At 38.1% G+C, this 23,697-nt stretch overlaps 1 protein-coding gene across 2 annotated transcripts in view; it reads left to right on the forward strand.

Moving 5' to 3' along the window:
- Positions 1-23,697, forward strand: part of MTM1 (myotubularin 1) — a 110,097-nt gene that overhangs the window by 17,388 nt on the left and 69,012 nt on the right. For both annotated transcript variants that reach the window (XM_043974301.1, XM_043974300.1), the window contains exons 2-4: positions 14,723-14,786; positions 18,394-18,466; positions 20,804-20,898. In XM_043974301.1, the coding sequence (XP_043830236.1) occupies positions 14,724-14,786; positions 18,394-18,466; positions 20,804-20,898 (231 nt within the window). In that variant the 5' untranslated portion in view covers position 14,723. The remainder of the gene's footprint in view (positions 1-14,722; positions 14,787-18,393; positions 18,467-20,803; positions 20,899-23,697) is intronic.

Genomic DNA, 23,697 nt, shown 5'->3' on the forward strand with positions numbered 1-23,697 from the left:
CTGAAATTGTCTCCCTGTAATTTCTACCCATTGAGCCAAGTTTTCTTGGTTGGAGCTACACAGAGCATTGTTCTTTCATATGTGTTGGTTGAAATACACTGTCTCACCCCTTCTAAATCTCCTCTTGGTCATGTTACACCTTACTAGTCCCTTCAGTCGTTGCTCATGCTTTCCAGGTCCTTCACCGTCCCTTCTTTAGACACATTCTGCTTTGTCATCTGTTTTAGAACGAGATACCCAGAATTGAACAGAATATTGCAGGAGACTCACACGTGCGGTGCAGAGAGGTGTGCTAGCAGGAATCTGTAATGGGCCTATAAATCAGGGTTGTGTAACTTGCTCCAGCGGTATTCTTCGGCCAAAGTTCAGTGGCAAAAGTGGACAATATGCGTTAATTCCTCAGGGATAGGAAGGCATGGGATGAATGATCAATTCAGAGTGGGGTGAGAGTGTAGAGTTCTAGTCCAACCCTCTCATTTTTTTGCAATCTATACATTTTAAAGAGAGGTTTGAGGATTGGGAATAGAAAAGAGGGTTGAGAAACAAATTCTAGAATTACTGAATTTTTAGGGTTGGAAAAGACCTTAGAATATATAGGCTGAGCACGGAATTTGGAGTCAAAGGTCAGGGATCCCTGTCCTGCTTCTGCAGATCTCGAATTAGTCACTTCACTTCCCTGGCCCTCAGTTTCCTTATCTGTAAAAGGAGGGGGTTGGACTAGATTACCTCTAAAGCCCCTTCCAACTCTAAATCATGGTGCACCTCATCTTCCAACTCTGGCCTGCATGAGATTTTTTAGCAAGACATTTTTACCTAATTAGCTGCCACATGTGAACTAGTAGGCCAGTAGGGTCTAACCTCCCAAAATCCTGACTATGTGGCCAAATGTCTGGGACCACTTGGCTCCTTGACAGCTGCAATTGAAATTAATGGGATTTGAACAGATTAGTGATTTGAAGAGTGAAACCTTGACCAGGTAGGAGGGAGAACAGTACAGAGCTGGGGAAGGACAGTGAGGGAAAAATTGTGGGTTAGTTGAGTTTTTGGCAGCCTTAAATCATGCTTTGTAGGTGCTTTCTACTCTTAGTGTTGTTGGTCCTGGAACCCAGCCTGAAATCTTTCTATCTGGCAGGACAGTGTTGTCTCAGTCAAACTGACTGAGACAAAGGCCCTTTTGTCCTATGTCTGTGTATTTCACCTACTAGTTTTAGAGCCTTCCTGTACACAACCAATGAGAAAGCCCTTGGAAACACACACATTTAAATCACTACTTGAATTAGCATCACTTTTTGCATAGTATGTCTCCTGTGGACCCTGAGAGAGAATGATTGCTTTAAGTATAAATGTAACTTGTTTCTCCATGAAAAATCTCCTTAAGGAGTATATATTCCCTTGGTGGATGCAACATATAAAACAGATAAAATACTATTTTGATGATAATGCTGAAATGGTAGTGGCCCCAAAATTTTTAGCTACCTTTTTCATGTGAAATTGTTTTTCTACTTATTAGATTTCTCTTTTATTGAGAAGTGTTTATTTTTTTTACTTGATATGCACGTCATCTATGTGGAAGAATAACGGTGAATGTTTTAGTATTTGCTTTTATTTTTTATTCTTTTCTTCTTAGTTTTAAAAATCTTCAGATCAGAAAATACTTATTTCAATATGATTATAATCATTCCTCTAAGTTTTCTTTGTTTCATGTTGTTTAGCCATACTATGAAACTTATTTAATATAAACAGGAGACTCTCACATGCCCCTTCCATATATAGTCAAAGTGTATTCAAGCTTTCTTGCCGTAAATTTAAACACACACACACAAAACACAATTGTACCACATTTGGCTCTTTCAAAAGTATTCATCACTTCTCTGTGATAGTTTGTGAAACCTTTTTTTTTGTAATTAACAGTATTTTAATTAGTTATTCCCCAATATTTAGGACTTGAACTAAATAAAACCATACTTAATGTGCAATGAAATTGTTGAGAAATTTTTTAAATTGTCACCATAACCTTATTACCATTTCTGGATATGAATTTGACCTTTATATAGTTGTAATTTTTAAAAACTTCTGTAATTCATCTAATTGCTTCTTTGAGGTTTCTAATTTTTTACTTCACTTTAAGAAAATATTTTTGATCTCTCAAGCCAGTTTTCATACTTGCTCAAAACATTGATTCAAATCAATTTGTTTCTAGGTAAGTGACATATTAACATTTAATTTTAGGCATTTCTGAAACTGTGCTAGATTTACTTGCATTTTTGTTGGTGGAGAATAGTCTTTAAAATGAGCATAGTTTTCCCTGTAAAATCAGACTTTGCTTAAAGAAAAACATACATAAGCCTGTTAGGTATTTGGTGTTCAATAATCCTGCTGTTATCTAATAGTTAATTAGTTTATTTTTAAGTATCTGCATACAGTCAATTTTTTGGTGCTAATGCCACCTCTGATAAAGTGAAACAGTAAGTCAGCAAAGAGTTATTGAACTATGCTTTGTGCTTATTAGTGCTGCCTTTGGGTCCTGGTTAGCCGCTGTTCATTTCATTGTCAGGTAAGAGGGAAGTTGGCATTACGTAGATGGGAACCAACAAAGCCATTCAGAGGCTGGAGCTGTTTTAAAGAGGGTGGTAGAAAACTGTGGCAGGCTGTGCCGCCCTTGCCTCTAGCTGCCCAGAAGGGTTTGGGGACTAATGGGGGACACTGGCTCTTCTGCTGTAGGTGGCTTGTTGACAGTACAGTCAAGTTGTTTTTGAAAATGATTGTTCTTTTAACCCTTCCCTCACTGACAATCTTTTTAACACTAAATAATTTAAAGTCAAGTATTTTTTCATTCCCAAAGATAATATTGGTATTGCTTAAGCTCTCTGGCTGGTCCTCTCAAGACTGAAAGGCTTTGAGTACAGGCCTGGTGATGGATTGTGTGTCTGGCATCTGAGGACCAGCCAAGTTAAGTTTGGAAAAGCTCATCACTGGAAAGTAAGCTGGGAAGAGATTTTGCTTTCAGCCACGGCAACTCCAGAAACTTTCTACTAAGTGTTTAGGAGCTACCATCTGAAATGGTGGAAGGTTTCTTTATAACAATGTACCTGGATCCTTCAGATGAGGATGGTGATGAAAGTGATAGGTAGCATTTTTATAGTGCAGAGGAAGTCAGCATGCTATAGCCCAGAGGCCAGTTCTAGCCCTCCAGCTGTTTTAAAAATACAATCAAACTTTATTTCAAAAATGTAAAAACCATTCTTAGTTCTTTGGCCATATGAAAACAGGCACCCACCAGAAGGGGGAGAAGGTGCTATAAATGTTCCAGTGCCTGATATAGTGAGTGCTTCAAGGTTTCTAAAACACTTGACGTGTCTCATCTCATTTTGTCCTCATAACGACCCTGTGAGAAGTATTTTACTTTAAGTCCCCTAGTACTTAACTGCCTATGGCTCGATGTTGTGGTGCTTACTAGAAATAGTGGCAGTGGAACCCCTGCCTTCAAGGAGCTAACATGGTACATACGCCTGTGAAACTGAGAGAAGAGTACAAATTGGTATTCCCAAGTAGTAGCAAGCATTCAAAAGTACAGTCTATGTGATGTGTTTAGGAAGTAGGAGTAGGGAGAGATTAATGTGGCCTGAAGTAGTTATGGGAAGCATCCTGGAAGAGGTAGGACCAAATGGGCCTTTTAAAGGATTGATAGGATTTAGATTAGCAGCTAGGTGGCACAGTAGATAGAGTTCTGAAATTCAAATCTGGCCTCAGACACTTACTAGCTGTGTGACCCTGGGCAAGTCACTTAACCCTGTTTGCTTCAGTTTCCTCATCTGTCAAATGAGCTGGAGAGGGAAATGGCAAATTGCTCAAGTATCTTTGCCAAGAAAACCCCAAATGGGGTCACTAAGAATCAAACACACAACTGAACAAGAACAACAGGAGACTGCCCCAACTTGAATGAGAGGCTTGTAGAGTAATGGGAGTTAAGAGCTAATAGGCAAGTTGTGGTCAAATCATGGAGAGTCCTCGAAGGCAGGCAGAGGAGTAAGCCACTGAAACCTTTTGAGGAAAAAGATGTGATGAAAGTAGTGACCAAATGAAAGTTATTGGGGAGTGGTGGGCTGCTGGAATTAAAAAATCAATCAGCAAGCTGCTTTAGTCATTTGTATAAGAGATGAAGGCTAGAATAGTGAGAAGGGACATATCCAAGGCATGCTGAAGGAAAGAAATGTTAAGAGTTAATGACTGAATATGAGAAATTAAAGAGAGGGAAGAAATCCTGTAGTCCAGGGGTTCCTAATGTGACTATGAACTTCACCACAAAATCTGTATTTCAGTATATTTGCTTTTTCTTTGGAATCCTCTGTGTGCTATTTTAGGCCACTAAAACCATTATGCTGAGAGTGTGTGCACAGGCTTCTGAGCCTCGGTTTATTCCTCAATTAAGTGAAGGCTTGGACTAGATGATCACTGAGGTTCCTTGTGAGATTAGGTGGTATCATTGTCTCTATTTCACACATGAGCAAACTGAGGCAGACAGGTGAAGTGACTTGCCCAGGGTCACAAGGCTAGTGAGTGTATGAGGCCAGTTGTGGATTCACATCTTCCTGACTCCAGGTGCAGTGGTCTGTGCCAGCAGCTGCTTCTCATGCATGGTGAGACTCAATTTGGTGACCCGTCAGGCCCCTTTTGACTGTGATTCTGTAAGTGGGTGACCATGGAAAGTAGATGTTGGGTTCATAATAAAAAATGGAAATGTAAAAAGCCTATAAAATAGCATAAGTTAAAAAGTGCTACTGCTGCTGTTGACATGGTGTTGTTCTTTTTTAAACTTTGCCTCTACATAGTTTTACATGTAAACGTTAAAATTAATTTTTCTGGAATATACAACTTTAGGGGGAAATTCAACAAAAAGTTTTCTGATGATCTAGAGTCAGTGATTTAATTTAGCAGACTTTTTATGTACTTCCTGGATGTAGGAGCTGTACGTGCCAAGTGATTGGCACATTGGCACAACTTGATCTTCTTGTTCTTATTTTAGACCTTTGTTCACTCTCAGATATTAAGTCCCACAGTGGTGAGTTGACTGATCCCACTTAAGTGTGTGTGGGTGTGTGGTGGGAGAGGGAGGAGGTGGTATCTTTGCAGGGTGGCTTTTGGATATTTGAAATTATTAACTGTCTTAGTTATATAGAAAATTATTAGTGCATGTAGAAAACTTCCTACTTTGCTTTTCTTGGGCCTTCCTACTTCCTCTTTGTATAATGGTACCATAGATAGGGGAGAAAATGCCATTCGGAGTTCATACTAATACTTTTGCCGTAAAACAGTCTTGAGGTTGGTAAGTTGGGTTCCAGGAGTCATACAACCTTGAGTTTTGAATATCTTAGGCTCATTAGGCAGGGTGACATTAGGGTGGCAGGTTCTGGTTCTGACCACAGTAGACTTGAAGACCTTGGGTTATATACTTTTTTTTTTTTTTTTTTTTTGCAGGGCAATGGAGGTTGTGACTTGCCCAGGGTCACACAGCTAGTAAGTGCTAAGTGTCTGAGGCCAGTTTTGAACTCAGGTACTCCTGAATCCAGGGCTGGTGCTTTATCCACTGCGCCACCTAGCCGCCCCCGGTTATAAACTCTTGTGGTGACTTTGAGCTCCATGCACTTGTTGTTTGTGGGTTTGAAAGTCTTAGCCTAGGAGCGTGTATTGCTAAGGCCCTTGTTCACCTCTGCTGGGGTATAGGCTTCAGTGTTAGTGGCCCAAATCTTCTTTAGTCCTTTTTTGTTATGCCTCTTGGGAATTTGGGGTTAACATCCTTCAGACATGCATATCTCTGTGACTTGGACTTCTTTTTATGTTTGCTTTTGCTTAATTTTTATTATTTTTCTAATTAATAAGTATTTTTCTTCCTTCTCCCCCCCCCCATTTTAACAACCAAAAAAAGAAAACCCAAATAACAAATATGCATACTCAAACAAAGAAAAATCCCTTATTGGCCATTCTGCATTTTGAATCACATCACCTCAGTCAGGAGGTGGGTACCATCACTGGTTCTCTGGAATGCTGGTTTGTCATTGTATTTCTTAGTCTTTCAAAGTCGTTTGCCTTTACAATGTGGTTGTCATTATAAAAATTGTTCTCTTGATTCTGTTCACATTGCATCAGTTCATACAGATCTGCCCAATTTTCTCTGAAACTGTCCATTTCATCATTTCTATTGTACAGTTCATTATATTCGTATACCATAATTCATTTGGCCTTTCCCCAAAAGCTGGACACCTCCTTTGCTTCCAGTTTTTTGCTACTATGAAAAGAGCCAGTATCTTTGTTTTCTTTGGGATAAATGCCTAGTAGTGGTATCATTGGGTCAAAGAGTATGCACAATTTAATGACTTTTGGAGCATAATTCCAAATTGTTTTTAGAGTGACTGGACACAGCTCTCCCAACCAGAAATATGTGTGCCTATTTTCGCACAGCCCCTCTAGCATTTGCCATTTTTGCCAATCTGATGAGTGTGAGATTGAGGCTAAGAGTTGCATTCTTTAATTTTCATTTCTCTAATTTCTATTGATTTAGAGCATTTTTCTTGTGTCTCTTGCTAGCTTGGATTTCTTCCTTCAAAAACTCCCCGTTCATATCATTTGACCATTTATCTAGTGGGAAATGACTCTTGTTCTTACAGATTTGGACTAGTTGCTTATATACTAAAATAATCAGATTGATGCTGGGTCTTTTTTTAATTGATCTTATTTATAGTTCATTGATTTTGTCCTGTAATTGTCTAAGTCATGGTTCTTTATCTCTGAACTTTAGTTCAGGAATTCAGCTGGCCCATAATGAGTTAAGTTTAGACATTCAGTTCTCCTGATCATCATTTTCCTATTGTTGTGTCAATCTCTTAAATCTCTTACCCTTGAAGGAGGCAGGTGGACACCAGGGATCTGGTCTAGGATCTTTGTACCATCCAACTATCCTTCAAGGATGTCTGGTTTGTTATGCAGAGAAGCCTGGTCCATTATCTCTAGCCTTGCAGGTGGACTCAAACAATGAACATTTCTTAGTCACAGGAGGGAAGGAAGGGATTGTTGCTAGCCCCTTATTCCCAATTCCCAACCAATCATATTGTCCCCCATGCCTCAGCTCTGTAACCAGTCATATTGGTTTTGCCATTCATGATGTTGAGCTCTTTTAACCAATCATAACTTGTGCCCTGCCTGTAAAGTCCTCTTCTTTGTTCTGTCCTCCCCAAAACTATAAAAGGGAGTCACCCCCCTTATAGGGGTCTTAGTTTTGCTGGGGAAGCTGAAATCCTATTTATCAATAAATTTCCTCTTTACTAATAAATTGATAATACTCAGAACTTTGTGCCTCAGTCCACCTCAGTTTTAACTATTATAGGACCTTGGATATGAGACCTTTATCAGATAAACTTGCTGCAAATATTTTCTTCCAGTTACCCATTTCCCTTCTAATTTTAACTGCATTGGTTTTGTTTGTACAAGTTTTTTTTTTAATTTATGTAATCAGATTTGTCCATTTTATCTCCTGTGATGCTCTCCGTCATAAACTCTTTCCCTTTCTGTAGATCAGAGAGGTAAATTCTTCCTTGCTCCTTGAATTTCCTTATGATGTCACCTTTTATAACTAAGTCATGTATCCATTTAGAGCTAATCTCGATATAGAATGTGAGATGTTTCACTTTGGTGTCTTGACACTGTTTCAGTCATTTGCGAGTGTAGTTCTTGAACTTTTGCAAGTACTTTGATAGAAATCAGTAGGGTACACATAGGCAGATGTTCCCACACCACACTGTACATATATAACCCAGTCCTATATCTTGAACAACTTTGTCATTGGTCACAAGCATTTCTGTGACTAAATTTGTCCAAGACCCTCAGCAATATAGGAAAAGTTTAAATAATCCAAAGCACATTACTTACTGCTTCAGAATCTTCTTGCTTTTGGCCAAAAGTAGTCGTGTCTAATAGAACTGGGATTTTCAAAATCAACCATAAAGATCAGTAAGAGACAAAATGGGAGTGAGTTTCTGAGTGTAAGAAAAGATCATAGGTTCGAGGTGAGTGCATAGAATCTGTCCCATGGGTCATGTCATCAGCCGAAAACCAAAGAAATCCCTCAGTTTTACAGATGACAAAGTGGAGGCCCAAAGACTTAAAATGCTTCGCCTGAGATTGCAGCTGAACCAATAGTACATCACAGTCTCTGTTTTTTCAACTTTTGTACATGACACAAAAGAAAGAGCTCTGCATTAGCAGTCAGAGGGTTCAAATCTGGCAGTATCACGCTAGCTGTGTGATATTCCATGAGTCGTAACTTCTCTGGGCTTGATTTTACATTTCATTTCTATTTCTCTGGGCTTCTTATAAAATGAAAGGGTTAGTTAGATTATCTCTGTGAGTCCATTCAGCTCTAAATATTTGATCCTGTGATATGGTCTGGCAGAGCTCTAGGTTTGGCCTTTTATTTTATTTTATTTTTAGGAAACCAGTATAATTAAATCTTAGTTTTTAATATGCATATTCGTTACGGACTTTATCTCTTCTCTTACTATTTTCAAGTAGATACTAGTTAAAGTTATCCCCAAGAAACTTCTGGCATACTTCTGGGTGCTTGGGGCCAAATTAACGGTAATAGATTAAGAAGTCCTCTGTTAGGAACTCTACAAGAACAGGTACACAGGATGAGTTTAATATTATCTGCTTTTGATCATGGTAATGAGCATGCTTTAGAAGAAGGTAGCTGGGAAGACTTGTTTCAGCTTTGGAAAAGGTGAAATGGACCATGTCAGGATTACTTTTGCTTATCCTAGTTGACAAAACTTTTGAAATGATTGCATCTAAAATCACCAACCTAGGTGATTATCGGATTCAGTGTGTTAATCAATGAGGTAGCCAGGGCCTACATGAGCAAGAGCTATTAGTTCTTGGGGAAAGAATAGACTAGAACCAAAGCTGTCTATGGTAGTTATAAACTTAGTCCTTGTAGTTTTGCAGTTGGACAGACATCGTTTTTTTTTTTAGTGAGGCAATTGGGGTTAGGTGACTTGCCCAGGGTCACACAGCTAGTAAGTGTTAAGTGTCTGAGGCCAGATTTGAACTCAGGTACTCCTGACTCCAGGGCCGGTGCTCTATCCACTGCGCCACCTAGCTGCCCCCTGGACAGACATCATTTTGACAGGATATAGACTAATGATGTTGTCTGTAGGTTAGAAGCATAATCTTATAATAAGGGAGATAGTACACTATTCTTTTCCATAGCTGGAGAATGTTCTTTTTCATTTAGAAACAATCTACTGTGATAGGTCAGAGAAAAATGTGTAAAATGAAACAATTTATCATTGTTAATTTTGATAGTTGGTATTTTGTTTTTTGAAAAAGCTAAAGGCCAGAAAAAAGTAGAAATAAATGAGTATTGACACATCATAAAATGTTTTCCAAAATGGTGGAAATATTAACACCTTTTCCCTGCTTTCCCTGCTTTCCCTGCTTTCCCAAATTACTTTTGTTGGGGAGAAAAAACATTAAAGCTTATTTTAAATTTGCTTGCCATCTTAGGTGGCTTAATAAATCTGAAAACGTTGTTTATACAGTGTCACAAAGTATTATGTAACTTAAGTGCTGCAAATCAGCATAAGCTCATACAGTTAATTATGGGTTAACTGTCATTTCAATTATAGAATGGAACTCTCATTTAATTGGCATTTTTTTCAAGGATAGAAACAGCAAGCTCAGGAAGAGACAGCTTCAGATATGACTTGAAATTCTTTGATGCTCAACAAAAAAGTTGAGACAAAAGAAAAAACTTTCAGAAATCACCTGGAGAGGTTTTACTTATTTTTCAAATTTCGTGCTATTCAAAGAGACTTTAGGTATAATAGTATTCTTGAATTTAGCATCCACTTCACTGTAAAGTGGAAAAACAAGGGGAAAGTACCTTTATGTTTGGCCACAAACAGTTCTCAAGGTAAAATAAAAACCTAGCGAATTAAAATTCAGTGCATGTGATTAAGAGAAATACAATTCCCCTTTGCCCATATAGGCATGCCTCTTTTACAGTTGTCCCAACCAAATCTTTTCACAATAACTCTATTAATATGTTACAATCAAGACCTCTTTAGTCCTTGAGCCAGCCCCAGGAGACCAGCCCAGCTCACCCCTGTTGATCAATTTGAGTCTTTGTTTTTCTCTTGTGTTATTAAATATTGCCAAGCAATGTTAGACACTTAGAAGGGCCAAGCCTTCCCTAGTAGTGGCCCTATTCACAATAAAGAGGCACCAACTTGATTATTGATTGTTTCCCCTTCTGGAACACAAGAAAGAAGAGAAAAATAATGAAGTTTTAAAAAGCTCTTAGCCCAACTTGTGCAAGTTCAAAGCCACTTCCATTGGTTACCCAACTCCTTTAGTCTCTTGAAGAAGAGAGGTCAGGGATTTGGCTACTAGAAAACTCCTCCCCCACTCCCCCTTCCTATTTTCCCATCCTCTAGCTCTGATCATTTACCTTTCCCTCTCTACATGTTGTACTAGAGCTCAGTACTTTCCTGTTGACCTGTTTCTCTAGGGAGATGGTTTTTACCTTCCTGAGCTGTGGACTAATTTTTTGTAGTTTTAGAGAAAAGAGAGGGACAGGAAAGAGAAGCTTTCATTTTCTCTCTTTCTCTTTCTCTTTCTCTTAGAGAAACAGAAGGGAGGAGGAGGGGGGATGAGAAGGGAGAGGAAGAGGAAAGGAAAGGGGGGAGAAGGGGAGGGAGAAACTGTTTTTTTCCAAAAACAAAGAAGGCAGAGTAAAAGAAAAAGCAAGAGAGTCTTTAAAAGGAGTAACTTGCTCTGTTTCTCTTAGCAAAAAGGAAAGTAACTTTAGAGAGAGAAAGAACAGAAAAAAATTTTCTCTGAGAAAAGCAGGAAAAAAGAGGAAAGAGAAGAACTCTTTTTTCAATCACAGAGAGAATGCAAAAGTTTAACTTTTCCTGTTTCTTTTAGAAAAAGAAAGAAAGGAAGAAAGAGAAAGAAAGAAGAGAAAAAAGTAGGGGAACAACTTAAGAAAAAGCTAGAAACCCTTTCATTTTTTGTTTCTCTAAGAGAAACTGAGAAAAGAGGAAAAGAGAAAGAAGGAATAAAGGAAAGGACAGGAAGAGGAATCGGGGAGGAATAGAATAAATTTCTCTTTATCTCCTCTTCCTCTTCTCATCGAAGCCTCTTCCTCTACTCATTTCTCTTTTCTCTTCCACATTTTGTACTTGGGCCCAGTCCTTTTCTGTTGCCTTGTTCCTCTTTTGAAATGGATTCCACCTTCCCTAGCTATGGACAAATTTTGGTAGTTGAGAAACAATGGCCAGATTCATGAGGGTTGTCATTTCTAGCCAGATCTTCAGCTAGAGGTTAGGAGATTCAAGAGAGAGTCCCTCTTCCCATGATGTCATGAGAGTCTTTGCTGCTTGTCTTCTTGCCAGCCTTTAACCCTCTTGACTACCTCAGGGACCCCTCTAATGACTTGGTTTGTCAGGTTTCCAAGCTGCAGGTCTGTTTGCATATCCAAGTAGCCTACCCTCATTATACTGTACTTCCAAGTCTGTAATGACCTATTTTAAGCTTTTATTTATGGTCTAAATTTTGGCTGTCTAATTTATCGATTATTTTTTTTTAATCAGTTCCTTGGTCAGGTCTTGATCAGACTTTCATATGTTGTTTGTTCGATCAATAAATGTAAGAAGCTTCTTTTCTGGTCTTTTGGGGACAGCAAAAATAGCTGTGGTGCAGCCAAGCTGTCTTTATTCTATCCCTGCATTTGAAAACATACAGTAGATGGAGCTGCTCCTCTCATGAGAACTGAACCAATACAATTGAAACTTGTTTTTTTTATTCTGTGATGCAGACTTTATTTAAAGGTCATATTGATCTAAAAAAAAAAAACAAAACCCAAAGCACAACTTAAAAAGTCATACTGGGGACAGCTAGGTGGCGCAGTGGATAAAGCACCGACCCTGGATTCAGGAGGACCTGAGTTCAAATCCAGCCTCAGACACTTGACGCTTACTAGCTGTGTGACTCTGGGCAAGTCACTTAACCCTCATTGCCCCACCAAAAAAAAAAGTCATACTGCATCCCTCCTAAAAATAAGTCCTCTGGCACTAACTAAATTGTGAGGAATGTATATATAAATTCTATAAAAGAATAGATTTTTTTCAAGGAAAAATTTATTAAATCATATTTTCCTGAGAAATTTAAACTGATTTAAATCAAACCCATTCTACTTTTAAAATCTTTTAACCTGAAGAATAAATATATCATATTAAATTCTTTGAAAATTTTATTGATCTATTTTACTTTTAATATTTCCTACATTTCCCAATATATCTATTCCCCCACTCCAAGAGAGCCATTCTTTATAATAGTTCAGCAAAACTCACCAACACACTGAAAAAGTCAGACATGTATACTGTTTCACACCCATAGTCCCCACCTCTGCAAAGAAAAGGAGGCGCTACTATTTCTTTTCTCTTCTTGGGAATCAATCTTAGTCATTGTAACTTTGTGACATTCAGTTATAATTAATTTGTTGTTTTTCCAATTTGCATTATTGTAGTCCTGTCTGTTGTTTTTCTAGTTTTCCTCATTTTGCTTTGTATCAGTTCATGTCTTCTGATACTTCTCTGTATCCAACATAGTCATAATTTCTTACAGTTCACTAATTTTTCATTACATTTCCGTTATACAAAGTACCACAACTTGTTTGACCATTCCCCACTTGTTGGGCACCTACTTTTCTTTCCATTTCTTTGGCACTACAAAAAGTGCTGCTGTATTTTGGTGTATATGGGGCCTTTCATTTTATCATGGACCTCCTCGGTGTATATACCTAGCAATGGGATCTCTGGGGGAAAAGCTATGGTTATTTTAGTCACATTCTTAGCATAATTCAAAATTGCTTTCCAGAATTTTTGGACCAATTCATGGTTCGCTAATGATATGTTAGTGTGTCTTTTTTTCTGCAATTATCCAACATTGATTCTTCCCTTCTTTTTTCAGCTGTGTTAATTTTCTGGATCTGAAGTGAAATCTTAGAGTTGTTTTGATTTGTTTTTTATTAGTGATTTGAAGCAATATGTTTACATCCTAATGGTTTGCAGTTCTTTCAAGATGCATATTAAACGCTTATTTCTTCTTTAATGCCCTAGTTATTTCACTATTCCATTGGTTTATAAAAATTAGGATATATGGTTTCAAGGCCTGATAAAAATGTTTCTCAGATACGTGTTTCAGATAGTACTTTACAGTACTGTACAACTGTGAGTAAAACACGGGCTTTTTGAGAATATGCTAAACAATATATGCTGTTTCTTTGGAAAAGAACACTTAGGAAGAGGTCACTGTAACAAAGTGGGGAAAGTTATTAGCTACAAGATTTAAGTATGCATAATCATGTAGTTATCTCTGGTGCTCAGAATTTGGGTGTCCTTTTTTCTCTTTCCTCGGCTTCCCACATCCAGTCAGTTACCTCTCCAATATGTCCAGCATTTGTCCCCCTCTTCTTTCCTGTTGTAGCTACTCAGGTGCTAGACCCTTAATTACCACTTGGTTGGACTCTTGGAAATAGCCTCCTAATAAGTTTTCCTTCCATTTTCTCCCCCCTTCAATCTATCTTTGCTGTTAGAGCTGCCAAGTTACTGTTCCATACAAAGAGATATGGTCAGGTCACTATTTTGCTAAAAACCCTTCAGTGAATCTGTAATGTCTACTGAGTAAAGTTTAGATTGTTTTACCTGGAGTTCAAAAGTCCTCCAAAATCTTTGACTGGCATTGTATCATGCTGTTCCCTTCCACGTGCTAGTAGTAGACTAGACTACTTGCCCTCCCTTACACTTTATGTGTTTTCCCATCTCCATGCTTTGCTCATTTTGTTCCCTTTGCCTGGAACATCCTTCCCACTCAGGCTGTTAAATTTTTACACATCCTTTAAGCCCAACTAAGCTTTTTTTTTTTTTAATGTATAAGGTATTTTATTTTTTCCGTTACATGTAAAGATAGTTCTCAACTTTTGTTTATACAAGCTTTCCAATTTCAGATTTTTCTCCCTCCCTCCCCCCTCCCCTAGACAGCAGGTAATCTGATATAGGTTATGTCTATATATCTCTATACATAGATATATAGATATCCAACTAAGCTTTTCAGGAAGACTCTCCTGATTCTTCTAGTCAAGGATGAGACACTCCACCATACATAGTACTTTGCTTATAATATAGTCATCTCAGGATCATAGATTCAGAGCAAGAAGGAAAAGTCAAACCATATATAAACCTATATATAAGGAAACTGAGGACCGTAGGTTAAGTACCCTAGCTTTAGTCACAGAAACACTAAGCAGTAGAGCTGAGATTTGAACTCAGGTCCTCTTGACTCTGTGTGGTGAACTCATATATTATTTGGGGCTGTATTGACTTCTGTATATGTCATCTCCTACTAGACTACAACTCCATAAGGGCAAGGACCTCATTTAAACATGATCTCTTTTTTTTCCCATCCCCATCCACTCCCCCCCCCCGCCCCACCCCGCCCCCGCCACCCCACACAATACTGTCTCTATATTCTGTGAGAGTTTAACAAATGTGTGTTGCATTGAATTGGAAAAGAAAGAATATTCCAATTCTAGTTATTATTTATACTTTGGTTCAATACATAAATTCACATGATACTTAAATGTTGTCTTTCTTGTCAAATCTTCCAGTATGGCTTCAGCACCCACACCTAAATATAACTCCCGCTCCCTGGAGAATGATTCTATTAGGAGGGTAAGTATAGCTTCTCTGCTTGTTTTTGTAGTGCGTTCATTAGTCAGTCACTTGTATTTTTCTTCTTTTATTATATTGAAATGAGACATCCTGGTATGGTAGAAAGAATGGGATTGAAGTCATAAAGACTCAGGTTTAAAACAGGTCTCTAACACATATTAACTGTTTGACCTTGGGCAAGTCTCTTAAACTCTCTGTGCCTCGGGCAACTCTCTAGGATGATTTGTCTACTAAATTATAGATAACTTTATTGATGGAAGGAACTCTCTAATCTGGTCATTGAAATCAGATCTTTCCCTATTTGTTTTTATACTGAAATCACATATGTTATATTTTATGAAGCCCTTTATACTTTTCAAAGCACTTTTCATTAACTGCTTAAACATTAATAAAAACCCTGTGAGGTAAGTAAGATAGGTACTTCAGCTCCCATTTTACAGATGAAGAAACTGAGACTCAGAAAAGGTTAAGTGATTTGCCAAAGATGGGTAGAGTGTTGGATCTTGAGTCTTAAGTTCAAATTTAACCTCAGGTATTTACTATCTAGGGCAGCTAGGTGATACCAGACCTGAAGTCAAGAAGATTCATCTTCCTGAGTTCAGATCTGGCCTCAGACACTTAGTAGCTGTGTGACCCTGGGCAAGTCACTTCACCCTTTTTGCCTCAGATTCCTCACCTGTGAAATGAGCTGGAGACCACTTCAGTATCTCTGCCAAGAAAACCCCAAATGGGGTCACCAAGAGTCAGAAACAACAGACTTATTAGCTGTATGACCCTGGGCAAGTCACTTAACCTCTGCCTACTTTAGTTTCCTCATGTGTAAAATGGGGACACTAATAGCACTTTGCAAACCTTGAAACTCTTTATTATGCTTGTTGTTCTAACAGTTGGGACTAGAACTCAACTCTTCAGACTCAGAATCTTTAAACAACATTATATGAGGTCAGTGCTAAATTCACACAGTAACCCAGGGAAACAAACTGTAATTCTTATATAGGGTTACTTGAATATCCTAAAATGGAGGTGTCAGATACTCCTGAGTGATTCCTGAACCAAATTAAATTGTAATTGTGAAATAGTTAACAAAATCCATAAAAATGTAATAAAACATAGATAACATTATGTTTTCAAACTAACTATTCAAGCTGTCAGACGTCCTTGGGATGCCCAGATTGAGGGCCCGTATTTGCATTTGAGTTTGACGCCACTGTCAGAAAATATAGGGTGTCCTGACACCTATCAGATTGGCTAAAATGACAAAAAAGGAAAATAATAAATGTTGGAGAAGCTGTGGGAAAATTGGAACATTAATTCATTGTTGGTGGAGCTGTGAACTGATCCAACCATTCTGGAGAACAATTTGGAATTATGCCCAAAGGGTGATAAAGCTGTGCATACCCTCTGACCCAGCAATACCACTTTTAGGTCTTTTTCCCAAAGAAATCATGGAAAGGGGAAAGGGACCCACATGTACAAAAATATTTATAGCTGCTCTTTTTGTGGTGGCAAGGAATTGGAAATTGAGGGGGTGCCCATCAATTGGGGAATGGCTGGACAAGTTGTGGTATATGAATACAATGGAATACTATTGTGCTGTAAGAAATGATGAGCAGGAGGAGTTCAGAGAAACCTGGAGGGTTTTACATGAGCTGATGATGAGTGAGATGAGCAGAACCAGAAGAACATTGTACACAGTATCATCAACATTGAGTGTTGATCTACTGTGATGGACTATATTCTTCTCACCAATGCAATGGTACAGAAGAGTTCCAGGGAACTCATGATAGAAGAGGATCTCCAAATCCAAGAAAAAAAAAGAACTGTGGAGTATAGATGCTGAATGAACCATACTATTTCTTTTGTTTTTGGTGCTGTTGTTTTATTTCTATTTTGAGGTTTTTCATCATTGCTCTGATTTTTTCTCTTATAACATGACTAATGCAGAAATAGGATTAATGTTATTATGTGTATATAGATATATCTATATGTATATGTATATAGATATATAGATATAACCTATATCAGATTACCTGCTGTCTAGGGGAGGGGGGAGGGAGGGGAGGGAGGGGGAAAATCTGAAATTGTAAAGCTCGTATGAACAAAAGTTGAGAACTATCTTTACATGTAACGGAAAAAATAAAATACCTTATATGTTAAAAAAAAAGAAAGAAAGAAAGAAAGAAAATATAGGGTGTCCCAAAAATCTTATTGCAGTTTAAAGCTTTTAATAGCTTAAAACTGCATTAGGACTTTTGGGACACCCTGTATATCCTGTTTTGTTCAGATACTAGTTTCTGTTATCCAGATGATTTTGGGAGAGGGGGTGTTGATCATTCATGCTTTCTCCTGCTGGCCCAGTAATTTGGTTTTCAGAAGGTCCACAGAGCAGTCATATTTCTCTGTCTGCTTCTTCTTAGTGAAATGAAGCATTAACCGCCAGTGTCAGTTTTTCCTCAGTTTCATGATTCAGGTCTTAATTTTCTTTGTGTGTATTGGGGGTGGGGGGAGACACCCGAATGCGCATCTCGAGTCTCATTCCTGGCTTGAAGCAATGTGTGATATTCTCCTCATTAAAATGTGCATTACAAGCTCACTCCAAACAAATGCAATTTAAATTTTTCTAAGGCTGGCCTGTAAACTTGCATCTAATCTGAAAGAAAACAGGTGGTCAGAGGAGCCTCTCTGAAATTCCCACTAAGGTATTTACGGCATTTACACATGAATTCCATGCAAATTGGAAAATGACAAAACCGAAGAGAGAAAGAAGTGAAAGACTTACATGAAAAGCACCAAAGAGCCCTCCTAAAGCTTGACTGTTTATTAGGTAGCTTCTTGTACTTCACAAGTCACTAGGGAAACTTGGGGAGGATTACCGCTAAAGCCTGAGGTCACAAGAGGCCTCTCCCCCCCCCCTTGCATCCATGTTATGTGAGTGTGCCAGGGCTAGACAAGCTATCTTGGCTTCTTATTCAATTACCTTTGGGAGAAATCATTTTAGCAAACTCTGAAACTTAATATATATTATGAGCTGGACCTGAGAGAAGGCTGATTTGTCATGCTGGTGAGTTGAGACCACACTGAAGCGACACTTTCCCTTGATCATAAACTATAAGATTACTCTGATGAATGTTACATATTGTATGCCGGAAACTTGCCAGAACACACTCGCCTGTTACACTTATGCTAACATTTTTCTGGGAATAATGGGAAATCAAGAACATTTTTAAAGTATTTTTAATGTTTGGCTTTTAACTCCTTTGTCAGAGGTGGAAATCAGGTTTTTATTGGCTTTGCAAAAGCCCCCATGCCTTTCATTTAAATAATTTATATAAGAAAACTGGCATCATTTAACTGGCAAAGGCATTTTTTTGGAAAAGTATTTCAATATTATTTTAAAAACAGATTGGCAATTGCATAGCAAGTGAATATGGATAGTAAACATTTCTTATGTTTTTTATTTGAATGAGATTCACTAATTTTATGCCATTATTAATGTTGGTTTTTTCCTTTTTTTCAAAAAGTGTATTTCTAGCTTAGTTTGTGTTTCTGAGATCTTGAACCTCTACAAGGCATTATACTTGTTTCTGATGCTTCTGTTTTATTTCAGAGCTCAAGAGATGGATTCACTCGAGACCTCTGTGAAGAAATTCCTCGACTTCCAGGAGAAACTAGAATTACGGGTGAGGATTGTTAGAAATTGATGAGTTGTCCAGAAATATCAGATGGCTCTGATCACTTAGGTCTTATTTTCTAAAGACTAAATTTAGACGAATAGGGCACTTTTATTCAAGGCTGTTATTTCTTTCATTGGCTCTTCGATGTTTTGCTATTTCAGGAGCTTTGTGTTTACCTTCATTTGTAATTGCTCTTTTTCTCTGCCAAAGATGGGATTGTTTAGTAAATTTGGTATTTATCTCTAGAATTTCCTTCTCAGAGCTAAAAACCATGTATATAGCAGGTCCAACATAATATTAAGTTATTCAGCCTTCAGATTTTAAAATATAATTTTTAAACTTAGAATAGTGAATATAGCTATATTAATTGTAAATACTGATTTACAAATGATTAAAATAACAATCTAATAACTTAGACATGATCTCTTATTAACCCTAAAATTAGAAAGTCCAGCAGCTAAGTAGCATTGGAAAACCCTGCTAGGTTTATAAGTTGACAAATTATATTTTGAAACTGTCCTGGTTGGAAATAATTTTCCAGATAAGATGTTGGTTATCATTAGTTTATTTTTTTCATGATAATTCAGCTTTAAAAGGATGCTACTGGAGCAGCTAGGTGGCGCAGCGGATAGAGCACTGGCCCTGGATTCAGGAGGACCTGAGTTCAAATCCAGCCTCAGACACTTAACACTTACTAGCTGTGTGACCCTGGGCAAGTCACTTAACCCCGATTGCCTCACCAAAAAAAAAAAAAAAAAAGAAAGAAAGAAAAAAAAGGATGCTACCTTCTTTGTATTGGTCACATCATTCGAATATGAGATTACAGGACTATCTATGAGCTTTATCTGAGCCAAGAACTGATACCATAGGGTTTCAATTCTTATAATATTCCTGTATCAGTTTCATACTCAATCCTATGACATCCTGTGTACTTACTAATTGTAGAAAGCTGTAGGAGGCATTTTTCCCTACTCAGAACTCTTTTGCTAGGGTACTTTTTCTTTATTTTTAAAAAGAAATACTGCTTTTGTTTTTTAATATTACTTGCTGTCCACTAATGCCACCCCCACCCCCATCTGTCTGATCAGAGATGATTTACTGTACTCCAAAGGACTTTTTTGTATCACATGTGCTAGGTTGTTCTGGTAACTTTTTTAACCCAGAAGCAGTAGTATGTTTCTAATTCTTAGTGTTCTACAAGAGAAGAGCCTTGTTGGAGGGAAAGCAAGGATACTGAGGCATAAATTCGAAATAATGTATCGTGTCTCATTGCAAAGCATGTTAAGTCAACAAGTCCAATCAATCTGTATTGGGTCTAGGCAGTCTGCTGAGAAACATTTTATAATATGCAGACAGTGTAGGAATTGTGTACTTACTCTTGAGGACATGTACTCATTCTCTTTTAAACCCAATACCACTCAGTACTGAAAACAAAACTCGTTAAGCATTGCTGGGGGGAGGGGACAGCAGTAATTGTGGACATGAAGTCTGAATTGCTTACCATACACGGTACTAATGAGGTCAAGGTTACACAATTGGGCCCTCTGTGGACCATTAACTTGGCACATTGGATAAGTGTTAGTCTGAGGCTGTAGGCCATACATGCAGAATCTCATGCTTGCAAGGTTGTATTTTTGACCCTAAAGGGAACTAGGTGGAAAGTGTGCAACTTGCCTTCTGGGAGAAAAGCACCACAAAATCTATATCTAACTCATTGTCCTTGTCCCAAGTAAAAGAATACACAACCATTAACACCATATATAGAAGGCAGGACCTTAATCTTGGTAAGACTTCAAGGTTGTCATTTAGGTTACTGAGAAGTAGTAGTTATTACTGGTTTTGTACTTGAGCAGAAAAAGGATATCAATTATAAAAAATGAAAAGTGGTTAAGTAATTCAAGTTATTCCATAAATACATTCAGCCTTCTAATTTGGTTTTTCCTTATGCTTCATCCTACCACAGACTCAGTCACTATCTTCTGTTGTCTTTTTAGTACTTAAATATTTGAGCTTAAACTTAACTGAACCTTTCTCTAGAGTCTTCAAGGGAAGAATGGATTAGGAACATTTGGCAGACTTCCTTTTCCTAGGTATCCATTAATTACCAGAAACCACCATTGTAATACTTGTGTGTCTTAAACCAGAATACTTAGATTCTTCCTTGCCTCAGGTGTCATGATCACTGTGGGAAAGCTCAGTGAGCCATTCCTTCTACCCTGGTTGTGTCACATACTGATTTACTCTAATGCTTTATACTTCCTTGGCATGATCATGTGAAAACATTGCCAGTGCTTACTTTAAACCTCTCTAGTTCTTACCTGGATCCTTTTTTTATTCCAATAGACAAAGAAGTAATTTATATATGTCCATTCAATGGTCCCATTAAAGGACGAGTTTACATCACCAATTATCGTTTGTATTTAAGAAGCTTGGAAACGGTAAGTAGACTATAATAGCTTAAAGATGACTATGAATGATTAAAGATTATAAACTGTCTTTAATTTTCTTTTCTCATTAAGTTCACTGTGGGTCAGATATGTATGCTACCCATTATATTGACTACTCAAGTAGCAATGACTGGATTTATATAAAACAGTATGGAACCTGAAACCTTTACATGTAGGGAATATCAGAAGACATTTTGATGTTCATAGGGGACATAGAGCAAAAAGTTTAGGATGACCTACAATAGTTCTTAACCTGGAGTCCATGAACTTGTTTTTAAATATTTTATTATTTGCCTTTGTATGTAATTTGTTTCTTTTGTAATCCTGTTTTATGCATTTATTTTATACATTTAAAAACATTATTCTGAAGAGTTCATAGGTTTTGTCATATAGCTAAAAGACCCCATGACACCAAAAAAGCTTAAGAGCCCCAATCTACAAGATGTCAACCCTACAAAACAATAAAGTTTGTGGCAGTTTTGAGGGCTTAATTGGATCTTCACCTTGCAATTTGTCTTCTTAAAAACACTATATGGGGACAGCTAGGTGGCGCAGTGGATAAAGCACCGGCCCTGGAGTCAGGAGGACGTGAGTTCAAATCCAGCCTCAGACACTTGACACTTACTAGCTGTGTGACCCTGGGCAAGTCACCTAACCCCAATTGCCTCACCCAAAAACAAACAAAAAAACCCCCACTATATAACCAGGATGACTGGTTTTAGCATAGTGTTTCCAATTTTTATTGTGCCATTGAAAATTTGTAAATTTCCCAATCTGCCATTGAATACCAGAGAAAATCTCATAGTCACTGCTGAAAATTGGTATGGTGGGAGGAGGTAAAGACCTTTAGGGAAAAATACATTTGGCCAATGATGGTAAAAGAAAAAAGAGGAAAAAAAGAGAGGAGAAGGGTGGTGGTCATTTTGACAGCACCTTGTAGATGTTATAGATTGCCTTGCCCAAAGCAAATGGAAGGCAGTAGGGATATAGTGATGGGAAATTACAGGGCAGAGCAGGGATGATGTGTGCCATCTTGTCAGGAGTGGTCCTAGCAGCAGGCTATGAATGAGAAGAGCAGCCAGAGCAGTGGGGAAATTCTGACCTGCTACTGACATGCTAGTTCTTCAGGACAACAGTAGCCTCTTTTTAAAGAAAATTTTAAAGTTTTCATTGTTTTTTGGTACATTATCCACAATTCTGAATATATCCCCCTTTCCCCTACCCAGTGAATGATCAGCCTTTGTAACAAGAATAAGGGGGGGGTGAAGCAATTTAAGAAAACGAACCCCTTTATCAACTAAATCTGACAGTATATGCAATATTCCACACCCATAGTCTCCTATCCCTGCAAAGAACAAAGGGAGGGCCACTTTTGATTTCTTCTTTGGGGACACATTTGGTCATTATTTCACAGCATTCAGTTTGGAGGTTTGTTTCTTCTTTTCATGTACATTGTTGTAGTTGTTTATATTGTATTCCTGGATCTGCTTACTTCACTTTACATTAGTTCATAGAAGTCCTCCCATGTTCCTCCAAATTCTTACATAGTCATTTCTTTTTTTTGTGAGGCAATGAGGGTTAAGTGACTTGCCCAGGGTCACACAGCTAGTAAGTGTCAAGTGTCTGAGGCTGGATTTGAACTCAGGTCCTCTTGAATCCAGAGTCAGTGCTTTATCCACTGTACCACCTAGCTGCCTCCATAGTCATTTTTTAAAGCACCATGACAATTCTATTCGATTCATTTATCACAATTTTGTCAGCCATTCCCCAGTTGAGGGGCATCTCCTTTGTTCTGATTCCTTCCTACCACAAAAAGTGCTGCTATAAATGTTTGAATATATGTGGGGCCTTTCTTTAAACCCTCTTCTTGGGGTATGTACCTAGCTAAGTGACATGGGGGTTCAAGGTTATGGCTTGGCTCTTTTTTCTTTATGTAAAGCTCATTGTCAGATTGTTGGCCAATATGGCTGCCCAAATGGAAGCAGACTGCCTACCACCCACCTACCTACTCCAGCAAAAACCTGAAATTTGCTGAATGACACCCACAAAATTCACTGAAAAACAACGGTAAGATTATTCTTCACCTAAAACTGCACAGAAAGTCAGCCAGAAGCCCAGTAAGGCCAGTGCCAGCACATGCAAACAAGCCTATAACTTCCCAAGTGCACCTAGGCCAGATAAAAGTGTAGCTTGCAGGGCTCTGTATCTGGAAGCAGCAAGAGTGGAAGACTCCCCCAAGAAAGCTCTAAGGTGGGGACTTTGGTAGCCTTGGGGAATGGCAGAGATCAGTGTGAGATGGTAATTCTCAAGACAGACCACATGCCCAGGGACACTCCAGTGGTCTTAGCATTCTGTCTTAAGACTCATAGTTGACGCTCAAGGCCTAATACTCTGAACCTGATATTCTGACTTCTAATTCCTGACCTCATGAATTAGAATTCAGTGTAGGAACCCAGGTCACCCAGAGTGAGCCCAAGAAGGGAGGATCACCTCCCCAAAAGCATAGCAGGAGGCAGAGCCTGTCCGTGGCACAAAGGTCCAGTTTAAGAACCAAGATGAGAAAGATGAATAAACCAAAGAAGATGCTAACATGTATTTTAAAAATTATTACAGATCTAGGTATTTCTTAGAAAGGAGAAAATATCTCTATGACTAAAAGCAAAGACTCAAAGAAAAAAATGGATTTTCTACAAGTACCACATGAATATTTAGAGAAAATAAAACAAAAGATAAATGAAATAAAACCTCTAGAAGAAAGAAATGTAAAGAGAATGAATAGAAGAGAAAGTG

Source organism: Dromiciops gliroides, chromosome X (genome assembly GCF_019393635.1).
Source record: "Dromiciops gliroides isolate mDroGli1 chromosome X, mDroGli1.pri, whole genome shotgun sequence".
Taxonomy (NCBI): Eukaryota; Metazoa; Chordata; class Mammalia; order Microbiotheria; family Microbiotheriidae; genus Dromiciops; species Dromiciops gliroides.